This window comes from Solanum pennellii, chromosome 7, assembly GCF_001406875.1.
Source record: "Solanum pennellii chromosome 7, SPENNV200".
NCBI classification, from domain to species: domain Eukaryota; kingdom Viridiplantae; phylum Streptophyta; class Magnoliopsida; order Solanales; family Solanaceae; genus Solanum; species Solanum pennellii.
Window position 1 is genome coordinate 73,548,769 of NC_028643.1, and position 13,791 is coordinate 73,562,559.

The 13,791-nt window shown below is 32.0% G+C and overlaps 1 protein-coding gene across 1 annotated transcript; it reads right to left on the reverse strand.

The window, feature by feature from the left end:
- Window positions 1–2,106: 2,106 nt before the first annotated feature.
- On the reverse strand, window positions 2,107–9,391 carry LOC107026126 (probable serine/threonine-protein kinase At1g54610). The gene is made up of 8 exons (XM_015226983.2): window positions 8,085–9,391; window positions 6,984–7,268; window positions 6,545–6,862; window positions 5,184–5,411; window positions 4,437–4,537; window positions 3,908–4,022; window positions 2,978–3,445; window positions 2,107–2,504 (listed from the first exon to the last, which is right to left on the reverse strand). The coding sequence occupies exons 1-8, from the start codon at window positions 8,496–8,498 to the stop codon at window positions 2,283–2,285; spliced, it is 2,151 nt and encodes a 716-aa protein (XP_015082469.1). The 5' UTR covers window positions 8,499–9,391; the 3' UTR covers window positions 2,107–2,282.
- Between the last annotated feature and the right edge of the window lie 4,400 nt (window positions 9,392–13,791).

Below are 13,791 nucleotides of genomic sequence, written 5' to 3' on the forward strand. Positions count from 1 at the left end.
GAAAATGATATAAAATCGCAACAAATTAACAACTTAAAACATTTTCAAAAAAAAATACGTAATAAAAAGTAAGTTAACTCTTTAAATCCATTTGTATCACATAAATTGAGACTGAAAAGTAACATATATTGCATCCGTGCGAGCACTTAAATTTATACTATACATATACGTATATAGTTGATTGAGTATTTTGTATTATAATGATACACAAACGTACAATTCCTAATATTATAAAAATGAGGAAATAAATAAAACTAAATCAAGAAAAGCAAAGAAAACATACATTGAATAAGGATCGAACACGTCACTTTCAGATCTTTAGTCTAATGAGAGTTTCGCAAATTGCATTAGTCGAGAATTGAACGCAGTAAACACGGGTCTGTAATGTCACACGGTAATATTCTACTGTTGGACCATGAAGCTATATATTTAATAAATATGATTTTTATTATTTAATTAAAGTTCTATTTATTTTATTTTATTTTGTTGATTTCACATGAATGTTAATAAAATTTTCTTTTTCACCATTGATTACTTCAAAGTTCTCTGATCCTACTTTGAGATCGAGTTCTCAATTAATTACCTGGAGTTCTTTAATCTACACTATGTATCCTTAATGTTCTTTACCTGTTTTGGATTCTGATTTACCTCCTCGAGGCAAGGGTTAGCATGCTAACGCCTCATTTGTTTGCATTTAATGGAGGTTTGTATCTTGATCATTTATATTTAGCTCATTAAGTGCGTTTGATTTTTAGATCTGAATTTTAATTATTAAAATTTATTCAATTAAGTCCATTTGTTTCTTTATTTAAAAAAAACTCTTAATCATGGTCTGAATGAGTCTGAATGAATCAAGTACTAAAAAATATTAAGAGTTCTTTCATAATCAGATTCTCTTTCTTCCTTGCTTCCCTTTTGGACAAGTTTCAAGTTTCTTCCTCTCATTTTCCAACCAAAATACTTTTTTTTCTTTTGAATAAGTAAGTTTTCATAATGTTTTACAAGTATTTATATAATATTTTTAATAAATACAATATTCTTGAGTGCATTGATATTTATGAAGAGCTCTTCTTGTCACAATTCGTTTGTTGTCAAAACTTCTTTAGAAGAAGCTATCTTTGTTTCTTGAGAAAACAAATTAATTGTCTTTTTAGGAGGTAGGTTATAATTTTATTCTTGAAACTACTTTTTGAAAGAGGTATTCTTGGTTTGGATTATAACTTTTCTTGATATAATTGGTAATGATTTAATGTTCAGACATAGAAACTACATCTAAATATTCAGCTAAGTCACACCCCAAAAGCTGGCTCAAAGGAAAGAGAATTGTCCAAGCCTTATAAGGAGTCCACTCATCTCAGTAACCGCCGATGTGGGACTTTTGTCATTCTTTAACATTCTACCTCACACTCAGTGCTTAGCATCTGCTTCGTGGGCAATTTTGATTTTGGGGGCCCCAACATCGGGTGAGACGGGTCTTGCTCTAATATCATGTGAAACTAGATCTTAGGTCTAACTCACACACCAGATGCTAAACACTAGGCGTGAGGTGGGGTGTTAAAGAATGACAAAGTCCACATCGATGGTTAATGAGATGGGTGGACTCCTTATAAGGTTTGAGCAATCCTCCTCCTTTTGAGCTAGCTTTTGGGGTGTGAGTTAGGCCTAAGACCTAATTTCACATGGTATCATAGCAGGGCCCGTCTCACCCGATGTTGGGGCCCCCAAAATCAAAATTGTCCACCCACCACATGCTAAGCACCGTGCGTGAGGTGACCAGATGCTAAGCACTATGCATGAGGTGGAGTATGGGGTGTTAAAGAATGACAAAAGTCTCACATCGATGGTCAATGAGATGGGTGGACCCCTTATAAGGCTTGGGCAATCCTCCTTCATTTGAGCTTATCTTTTAGCCTATAAGTTAGGCATAAGACCTAATTTCACATTTCAAACAAGCACTCAGATCCTGACATGCGTTCAAATTCAGACCCAAATGAGGCCTAACTCTCTACTATCTACATACTCCATTTGTGAAATTCCATTGAATGCGTTATTGTCAGTAATATCATTTTTATCAATTTTGTTCCATTGAAGATAAAAGGCCGTGAATTTAATTGAAGCAAATGACTAAAAGAAGAAAAAATATTTGCATAAACAAGTTTTACCTATTCTTGTAAAAGACCACATAATTATTTTGGCTATATTCATCTTAACTGAATTTCCTATAAATAACAATAACAATTACTTCAAGAACTGTACATAGAACTGTATATATAATTCTCAAACTAGCGCGATCCCAGACTAGTAACGTAAAAAGAATTGGTTGTTCTTGGCATCCCTTGAGCTTGGCCTTTGCCTGCTCTTGCCTTCTCGAGCCTTGCTCGTCGTGCAGCTTCCTGGATACGACGATCGTGCTCTTTAAGCATTTGATCCACTTTATTTGGTTGAACAAGCAGTGGACCTGAGAAATGGATTGTGTTTCCCTTGTGACCATGGGCATGGCCATGCTACATAGACCAAAAAAATAAAGAACTAGATAAGAATCCCAGAATTCCATAACAAGAAAGCTAATGTGGAACCAAAATGTTATTACTGAATGTATATATACGTAAGGGACCATCGCGAGGTGGATGGGATCCCTCAACCCTTTAACAAAAGGTTCCGTGTTCAAGCCCAGGAATGTAGAAATTCCTGTGAAAGAGTGTTTTCCCCTTAAATGGATCTTACGCAGTGCACATCTGAACTTAGTCATACCAGTAAGTTCCGAATACTAGATGGTTAAACCAAATAGGAAACAGTCAAGGGTCAGCTGTGTAAGCAAACATTTTTGGTACCATAGCGAGTAAGTTTATCTATACTTGAGGCGTGAGTTTCAGTAGCTTGTTCTAAATCATCTTGTACGTGAAATATGGCAAAAACGAATTGTCTCAATAATCAATACACTTAAAATTTGACGAGTTATGATGTTTATAATACTTACCAGATTTTGTTCTTTAATACTAGCCCTTCCATTGTCAAGTTGACGAGAACTAGCATGGTTTTGCATCTGACGCTTCCAATCCTGCTTCCTTGGATGTTCGTCAAGCAAGTGTACTGGTCTTTCTACTTGACGGCCAGATTCTAGCTGTGAAGCAACAAAGCGATCTCGAGCATCACCAGTGATAACTGACCTAGATGCTACTAAAGTAGAAAACTTGGATAAGTCGGCTCTATTGGAACCAACAGAAATATCATGATCATATTTCTTCCCGGATTTTGCCCACCCAAATCCTGGAGCTAGAGGTCCTGAATGAGAAAATCTCTCTGAATGATTCTCCAAGTGATTTCCGCCTTTTTCTTCGCTTGGTTGTAATGGTTTATGTTGATCAATTGGAAAACCGCAATGAGCTTCTTTAGAGGGATAGAAGTGCTCAGATCGGCTCTTAGGATTTGAACTGCTCTGCCTCCTCTGTTACAAGGTACGAGTATTAATTGAAACGAACAAAACAGTGTCTGGATCATATAATTGATAACTTGAGTACGAGAAAAAGCATTTGCAGACAAATATGGCTATTGGTGCATCTTTATCAAGAAAAGGCTAAGCTTTACGTCAAGAAAGAGGATCTTTACACATTTCATTTTCCACATCATCAATTACTATGTCTCAAATCTACCGTAATAGGTGTCGACTAAATGAATTCTCAATATTCCTTTTCTCCACAATACATTTTTTGGGGAACTGTAAGTTCAGCTTGAAGGTGGAAGAACTTCACAATTCATGGCAGAATTGTAACCATCTAACTAACCTCTTGAATTAGAACAGGAAAAATTGAAGAATCGTGACTATCTGATTCATTTGGTCTATAGGATCTGACTTCATGTAAACTTGCATCAACAGGGATACTAAAACAATCAGGCCCCACATAAGTACCTGCATTGACCTTGCCAACTCGGCGTTAGCATCAGGTGCTGGAACTGCTCGAGCTTCTTTTGATCCTCTCATATGCCCTTCATCAAATTGGTTCTTCACTCCTGCAGCTCCTTGTCTGCAGAAACAATTCAGGCAACTATTATCACATATCCTCCAGCACCTAATATGGAAAATCTTATTTCACGGAAATGAAACAACTATTTGCACACTTGTACACATTTTTAAAACGACGAAGAAGCTTCTCAATATAATTGAAAAACATTAGCTCACATTACGAGAAAGACCAAAGTTATGCAAAAACAAATAAAGTTCTAGTTCCTCTGTGCAAGCAAGCTAGAAAAGCAACAAAGGAAGTGCCACTGGAAAATACAACTGTTGCACACTTCTACACATTTTTAAAAATGACGAAGAAGCTTCTCGATATATAACTGAAAAACATTAGCTCACATCACGAGAAAGACTAAAGTAAAGCAAAAATAACAAAGTTCTAGTTCCTCACAAGAAATGTGGATATCTAGAAATTACTTACCTTCGAGCTTCTTCATCCCGCAGTTTTGCATCAATTTCCTTGCTGGGAGGGTACTTTGGCAAACTTGAAGGATCACAAGGCAGTGGCTTTGTGGTGAAGAACTGTATGGTTACAACTTTGTTAATCAGGAAAATGGTTTTGCAACTTTATTATGCAAATATTAATGAGATTAACCTTAAAATAATGATATGACACTGAATGACTCGGACGGACAAAATGAGACAATTCTTCCCGAATATCACTTTAATGAAACAATATACCTCCAACTACCCTGAACTATGCTACTACCACTTATTCAAATTTCAAATTTTCGACATAAAAGCTCGTGAGGTACTCCATGCATCCTATTTTGTGTCACACTTTTCTTTTTAGTCTGTCCCAAAAAGATCTAATATCTCCGAAATAATTCAATGATAGCATCCGTATTTGTTTATATATACAGATCTGTTCGAGATATCACCTAGTGCAGACTTATCAGATACAATTTCAGAAGCAACAATCTAATATTATCTTGTGCTTAATAGAACAGAGATCAAAATAATCGCAAAGATACTCCTAGAAACAAATTGGCTCCAATTCCCTCTTTGATGTTTGTCACTATTAGGACTCAAACCTGCATGTCGTTCGACCATAGGCATGCAGGATTCAGCCTTCAGTTTTGTTTGACCATTTTTTACGAACTAAACTACAAAGCATCAAACTAAGATTGATGGCAGAAACAGACGGACAAAGAAATGACAAACTGACCTCACTCTCCAGAGCACTGACAGCTGTTCCCCTAAGTTCAGGATCTATAGAAAGTAATGTGTCCATCAACCTCACAGCAGATGGAGGAAAATCCTTAAATGTTTCCCCAAGACGCCGTCTGTAAGGATGTAATGGTTTAAATGCTGTTGAATGATATAATTTTTCTTTTTTCCAATAATTCTCTGATGGTGAACCACAAAGCTTAAAAATCTTATGCAGCTGTTCCACCTACAAGGAGAAAAAAGTTCATTTATCTAAGATGTAAAAATTAAAGTCCCAACACAGGAGAAACACACAGGTAAACTTAATTAGGTATAATCTCAATCAAAAAGAAGAGAGAGAAATTTTCAGCTGACGAGGATTTGAGCACCAAAAAGTAAAAAGTACGTCATAAAATTAAGGTTAATGCACAAATAGGTAAATGTCTAAGTTGCGGCTTCATAAGCTATCTCCAAGATCTCACCATCAGTCACCAAAACACAAGAAAATTAATACCTCGGGCATCTTAACAATGAAGGACAACCTTAAAGGAGGCGAACACAATAATGAACTAACAGCACCTTTTTGGCAAAATCAACATAAAACGGAGAAGAAAATATGAAATGAAATAGGAAATAATGAAGATGATAAGATCATGGAGGCAGTCAACTGGATGTGGTGATATTTGACTGTAAGATGCAATCCAATCATATTGGCCAATGTAATAGTAGGTTTTGAGTTGTTTTGTACAGTATTATTTTAGAAAGTGGTGCCCGGTTCTGAATTACAACCTTAAGATTTTTTTACTTTGTTCTATTCTTTTTTATAACCTTGGTGTTCGGGCCAACTTTTGCGCACCTTGACTAATTCCACCAAAGTTGGGACAGATGGTAAGAAATCACCTTGTGCTTTTGTCTCTGTTGGGATTTGAAAGTGAGACTTCATGGTTCTCAACCCACTTCATTGACCCTTAGGTGGAAATTACAACCTTTACATTTTCCTTACCCCCAAAATGGATTTATTTCGTAAATAGAACAATATTTTCTCTTTGGCTGCAGTATTTGACATCAAAACAAGAAACAGCTATTATTAGAGTGTAAGAACAAGTTGGCGACTCAGCAAAGGTCAATATAAACCTTTAATCTAACTGGAATCTTACAAGTCCACCAGTCATGTTAAACAAACTGAGTGTACCCCAAAATTTAGTTCTGAGATCGACTCCTGCTTGTGAACTCCACCTTCTTCATTTTTAAATCCTAGATGTTTATTTACTTCTCAAATTGTAGTAACATCTCCAAAATGGAGGAGGGGGGAAATAATATTTTACCAATGAGTATCATGGACAAGTTATCAAAAAAGTACATTGATAATCTGTTTTATACCTCTGTTCTTCCAGGCATAATGGGCTTGCCAGCATATAACTCTCCAAGTATGCAGCCAGTACTCCACAAATCTACAGCGACTCCGTAGTGACTTGCTCCAAGTAAGAGCTCGGGTGGTCGATACCAAAGAGTCACAACACGGCTTGTCAAAGGAACACTTTGGTGTGGATCGAAAAAGGTTGCTAAGCCAAAATCTGCAATCTTCAAGATACCTTTATTGTCGATCAGAAGATTTGAACCTTTAATGTCCCGATGCAAAACACCCCGACTATGGCAATGATCAAGTCCACTAAGAAGTTGATGCATATAGCATTTCATCTATAAAAGACAAAATAAAAAAGTCAGAATAAGCTTCTTAAGCGATTAAAAAGCTGAGATGGCTAAGTCATTAGTATAAAACTACAAAATAAAGCATAATGAAGGATGCCAAGAAAAGCACCTGTGGTTCGGTAAATTTGTTATCAGGAAGAGATGCCAATCCAGTGAGATCATGTTCCATATACTCAAAAACAAGGTACAAACTGCAAGATGATCGTGATGCAACCAAGCCTTCCAATTTGATAATATTCGGATGATCAAGCTTACGCAAAATGACTATCTCCCTTGCCATAAATTTGACACTTTCAATATCCATATTATCAAACCGCACTCTTTTGAGTGCAACTAGTTTATTGTTAATTAGGTCACGAGCCTTGTATACACTACTATAAGTCCCTTGGCCAATCTGCAGAAACAAGAATCTATCAGACAATAACCATAAAACCTTAACTCACAACTTTTGAACATATTAGCAAAGAAAATTAACTTAACTAACAACTTCGGAACACATTGGATAAGAAAATTAACGCCCCTTAGAGGAAATAGAAAAGGGAGGGAAATATTGCCACAGGAATCACAAATAAATATGATATATTTTACACTAATTTCTAAATCAAAACATTATAGTTAAGGGTAAGGTCAGTGTACACACTACCCTCCCCAGATCCACCTGTGGGATAATACTGGATTTGTTGTTACATATAACTTCCGTAACTTTCAAAAATTCATAAGCGCATATAGTACTTTTATGTGTATGAGTTGAAGTGCATAGGAAAGTTGAACTACATATCTCATTCGGTATAACCTTCTTTAATAGATCAAATTTCAAACTTTCAATTGAATGTTTTCTCTATCAAACTAAATTACTTGAACATTTTTCCACTGTCACTAGTATAATGCACAAGTCAATTAAAATTTTAAACTGCGACAAAATCAAACACCACGGGGAATATTATTAGCTCAGTTGATTGATAGTTGACTACGTGAACCTTCACCTTGTTGGTGAGAGTTTCATTCTCTACCTTGCAATCCCCTTCCCCATTTCCTCTTCTCCTACCCCCAATTAAAAAAAAATTAAAACAAAATCAAACACCACCATATAAAATGAAAGGGAGGTAGAATTAATTACTATGATTATGGGCCTTATAAAATACAATTTTGATTGCTGTCCAATCTAAATTGACAAATTAATCACCCATAAAGAATGCCTACAGAATTGTACCTTGTCTAATTTCTCGAAAGTATCAACCTTGCGAGGAAGCCATCCATTAATAGCTTCACCAGCCACTGAACTAAGCCAAGAAGGCCATCCTGCAGCAATCAGCTCCCCTTCCAAGGCTTTTGGGACGACTCCGTTTACAGGACAACCATTCACAATGAGTCCAAGCTTTTCCTTTATCTGCTCATAATGATCATCCCTGACCTTTCTTGATCCATTAGACTTCCTATCTACCAACCCAAGCTTCACATCACCAGTTACCAACTTGTCATTCACCCTGAAACTTTCCTCTCTCTTTGAAGAAACAGCTCGTAGTGGGCGTGATGCCACAGTTGTCCCTTTAGTAAATTCACTCCTCTTCTGTCTGTCCCGCCTATTCTGCACGGGCGAGGAAGGTTTTCCACAAACACCACCCATAATCAATCAACGAAAACCCAACCGGAAACCTTCCCCTGCTGTTGCAAAACTACAAACCCCAGAGATCAGCCTTTGCAAAAATCAATCTTTTCCCCATAACCATGGAACCCCAAAGTCAAAACAACCCAATTCAGTAGAACAGCCACTCAAATACAATTCCAAATTTCCATTCCAAAATTCAACTACATAAAGAACAACCAACAACCCATAAACACTTGATGCACTAACTACAACTCCAAAAGACTCCCAACTTTTTGCACAAACTACAACTTCAGAAAAAGAACAACTATCAAGTATCAAACACCAAGAATCCAATTTCTATAAACCCTTTGATTCGTTAACTACACCACCAAAAAGATTCCAACTTTATACCAGAAAAAGAACTATGAATCCAATTTCTATAAACCCTTTGATTCACCAACTACACCACCAAAAGACTCCACCTTTTTACCATAAAAACAACAATCAAACACCAAGAATCCAAACCCCACAACAAATCCTTGATACATCAACAAACAAAACCAAAAAAGACTCCAACTTTACACACAATTCAATCAATAAACCCCAATTTTCACCACAATTCAGTTATGAGTTACAACAAATCAAGATTCCACAATATCCAACAAACCCCAAAATCCCTCAACAGCAAATTTAAACGGCTTGATCTCTAAAAATTCTGTGTGCAGGTGCTGAGAAAACCAAAAAACATGGTCATTGCATTATAAAAAGAAATTAAAAAAGCTGCTAGGCTGCAAGTTGACTGTTCAACACGCTTATAATGGGAGAAAATAAGCAGAAGATAAGAATAAAAACAACAGAATTTTGAACTATATAAAAATGAAAGAAAAAAAAATAATCAAAGAAACAGATAAGTAGAGAAGAAGGGGCCGGCAAAAGCACAGAACTTTTCTCTTACTGTAACTGTTACACTTTATTTTTATTTTTTTTGGTCAAAACTCATTTTTCCCTTTTTCTTTTTCTAGTATTTGAAGACTTAACTAAAAACATTAGTCAGTAATTTACGTGACATTATTTGAATTTTAATTTTTTAAAATGACTTCTTGATTTTTTGTATCTATATATAAAAGTATTAAATTTATAATAAATTAATAATTTAAAATATTAAAAAATATATAATAAAAAAATAAAATTATTTAAGTTTTAAAATTTTAAAAATATTACAATATAAATTGTGAAGAAAAAGTAATATTTACCGTAGAGTAATACATTTGCAATAGGTACCTTGTACCTTGGAGAAAAAAAAGGAAAATAACATTAAATTTTATTAAAGTAGAAAAACAGTCAAATGGCCCAAAAATGGAGAAGGAAATAAAGAATTCAATATTTTTTTCCTTAAAAAATATGTAGTAAAGAAGGAAGAAAAATAAAATTGAACAATAGAATCGAGCTCACACTTAAATGTTGTACATAAAACTTTCGCCAATATAGCTAGGCTTTATAGTTTATATATATAAATAACGTTTTTTACTGAAGTTCGTTTGGTAGAATAAATTGAAAAATCTAATACATGAATTAGTTATGATATTATTTAATTTTTTTGCTTGATAAAATTATTGATCTAATATAATTTTGTTCGTACCAAACATATTCTATGTGTAATAATTGCAATACATGGTATGCATCCTATTTGATATTAGAATGTGTAAATTATGAGCAATATAATAGCGCTATTAATACATGAATAAGTATAGTTAGAAAAAATTATCCTTATATTAATATACCAAATTAAGTAATAAATAAAAATTAATTCTATCATAACTAAAATATTTTATTTAATACTATTCTTATATACTCTGTTAATCGTTTTAAGATATGATATTTGTTCATTATTTTTGTTTTGATTAAAAATTGTATTAAAGACTTGGTCTCACTCTTGTAGGGTTTTGTTGATGACATTCTATAGACAATTAATTAGGTAGTGATTGGAAAGAAGCTTCTTTTGACTTTTGATATATGAGATTTATTTTTTCTTTTTATAATGGGCCACTTATAGAAGGATATAAAATGATTAAATGATATTTATTTATAATTAATTGAATAATATCTTAAGTTTGAGACGTGTATTTTCTATAACCAAATTTAAAGAAAATACATTATCCATGCAAAAATGGCTACGTGACTTAAATTGGAGTAGTAGAAATGATGATACATATCAGTTTAATCAGATTTGAATTTGAGATATTTGAATAATTTTAAAAAAAAAGTTATCGCTTTATTACAATTCTTTTTGATAGTTTTTTTTTTTCCTTTTTTTCTCCTTGTGAATTGTATATATTATACATCTTATGGTTATTTTTGTTAAGAGATTGATTGAACGACTATTTAGGTTAATTATTAAATTTTTTGTGAAAAAGATAATTTATCTTTGAAAAATCATTAGGATGTTTACTTTTTGACGCGATATTTTAAAATTTTAAAACAATAGTATCATTAAAGAATATTTAATAATTAATGTTCATACGTGAACATAGCTTGTTCGATTAAAAAATAAATAACAGTCTAATATGGTTGTTTGATCACATTCATTCTCTGAGCCAATAATTAATAGAATAAATAATAATCTAAATGATCATTTAACTAATTAATTAAATATTAAGTTGTTTAAAATCTGGCACCTTGTACAATATCAGTTTAATAACAATACTTAAGTACATAATTTAATTAAGTCGATCTGATCTTATTGATTTTAATTAAGGATTCCAACTCCTAACAAGATTCTTTGACTTTTGTGTTTTATTGGGAAAATTCTAATTTCTTTATTTATTAGATGGACTATTTTAAATAAATTAATTAATATAAGATGAAGAATATCCACAAATCATATTTATGCATGAACAGCAGCTTGTTGAATTAAAAATTAGTATAGATTGATCGTGGCCAAATTAAAATCTTTTAGCTAGTAATTATTATATTTAATCCTTCATCGAAAGTGATTCATTAATTTTTTTAAAAGTGTATGAATAAATCATTAGAGAGTTAGATTTTTTTTCGAAAGAAAACAAAATTTCATAAATAATATGCAATTATTATTTTTCGTCAACCTGACACTCCACCCTTCATTTCACTCCCACGGCCACCCCATGGCTCAAATCTCCCTTTTCAGTCTGAAATTCAATTTGTGTCCTACCATTCCGAGCAATCAAGCTCAGTACAAAATATTATCTCGAAGAAAATTATATATGATTTTTAGGTAGATAATTTATAGAATTTGAACAAATAATTTATAAATAGAAATAAGTAGTTTTTATAATACCAGACTACACACCCTTAAAGAATGTAATTTTATAGAATATTACTGACAGAATCACTTTTACTTTTGATTAACCAACCTTCAAAATCAATATAATATTGAAAGCTAAATAAAAAAGAAAAAAAAATATAACCACTAAAATGTGATTTTTTCTAGTATGAATTTGAATGAATAAATTCAAAACCAATACTACTATTATACGCTAAATGAAAAATGAGTTTTTTTTTTACTATCATTAAAATGTGACTTTTTCAATATGAATTTGGATTAATTCAAAATTAAACATTAATATGAGAAGCAAAATGAAAAAAGAAAATTTTATTACCACTAGTGATTTAGTCAATTCTCAAACTTCAAAGTCAATAGTACTGATATTAAACGCTAAATTAAATTTTCTTTAAGAAAAAAAGAAAACTTTGATTGATTATTCTTCTTGTAGTAGAAGAAGATTGAATAATTATTGGTTGACTAATGAAAATAAGACAAAGGTGTCACATTCAATTTTACTATTATTATTGTATATTTAAATTAATACAACAATAAAATCGATAAGAACAAAGAATATTGAAGGAGATAATTTCCAAAATATAGTCAAGTGGATGGACTTTGGACAAAAAATTCAATATTTATATCTAATTTTGGTAAATATAATAATATGGAAAAAAAATGCCGGTAGATTTGTGAAACTACCACTTAGAATTTAGACTAATCAAATATATAAGGAGTATTTATTTAGGTTTTAGATTAAAACTAGTCGGTATATATAATTTATGCCATAACATTTATTCTTCAGGTAAATATTTTGCGATGAGCACCTTGCATGTGTTAAATAAAACTTTCACCCCGTAATATAGTAGCATGCAAATCACAAAAAATATATAAACAATACAGACATATTCAATTTAAAAGATATTAAGAGGATTGATTTTTCGAGTCATCAATATGGTCACCAGAGTTTAACTATTGATTTAGGTTTATTAAACGATATCTTTTATAAGGGAAAAGTATAATTAAATAAAAGGTTACATCATACGAGTGAATGACTTGGTCTTGTATATTTGCTAAATAAAAATTTATAATAGCAAATATCACTTTCATTGCACATAATTATGGATAGAAACTTGGTTTCTTAATTAATTTGTTCAATAAAAGCAACATTTCTTGCTGTATTAGTATGCTTAATTAGGTATTGCTCTCCTTTCAAAACACTACATAATGTATCTTTGAATTGACTTTTCTTATAACGGATTAGATAAGATAATACGTTTTAAATGAGTATGCAATGAATTGCAGAATTTTCGTTAAAGGAATTTAAAATATAAAAAAATACTAAATTCATGAAAATAGTGTCGAAATCAGAAATTCTATTAAGAATATTCTAAAATAATATATGCATGAAATAAAATGTGAATAATTTACGTAGCAGATTAATAATATAGTATTTTAATTGATGCATTCTTCCTAAGATATTAAAAGATTTGATTGTTTTTCAAAAGCCTATATTACTAGACTAATGTTAGTAAATTGCGTAAGTGTTAAAAAATAGTAAAATCTACCTAAAATGAACAATGTCCCAAGAAAAAATAAATAAATATAAATAATTGGCTATAGCCTATATTATTGGCTAAGAATTATTATTGCATGTCAAGTTGAATAAAATCGAATGATTAGAATATAAAGTTAAAGGTTAAAGTCTCTTAATATAATATAATTTGACTTTTAAGATATCTATTCTATTGAGTCATTTTCATTATGTCATATTAATAAATGAACGAGGTGGTGTAAATGAATTTAAATAATAAGTTAAATGACGAATATAATCATATAAGAAGAAAATGGACAATTATGAGTATACGAAAAGAATTAGGACAGAATTCATTATTGTCGATAGACACGTTTAAAGTTAACATAATTTTATATTTAGATTATTTAATTACAATTTATATCATTCTAAAAATACAAAGATTACGTTACAGAATTTCACCAATTATATGGACACAAATAAAGAATAGTAAGATAATG

Bases quoted from the DNA above. Each gene is read 5' to 3' on its own strand.
- LOC107026126 (XM_015226983.2), bottom strand. From the start codon at position 8,498: ATGGGTGGTGTTTGTGGAAAACCTTCCTCGCCCGTGCAGAATAGGCGG. The intron at 5,412-6,544 runs GTATAAAACAGA...TTCTCCTTGTAG, and splicing joins TTATGCCTGGAAGAACAGAG to GTGGAACAGCTGCATAAGAT. The intron at 4,023-4,436 runs GTAAGTAATTTC...TTGTTTCTGCAG, and splicing joins CGGGATGAAGAAGCTCGAAG to ACAAGGAGCTGCAGGAGTGA.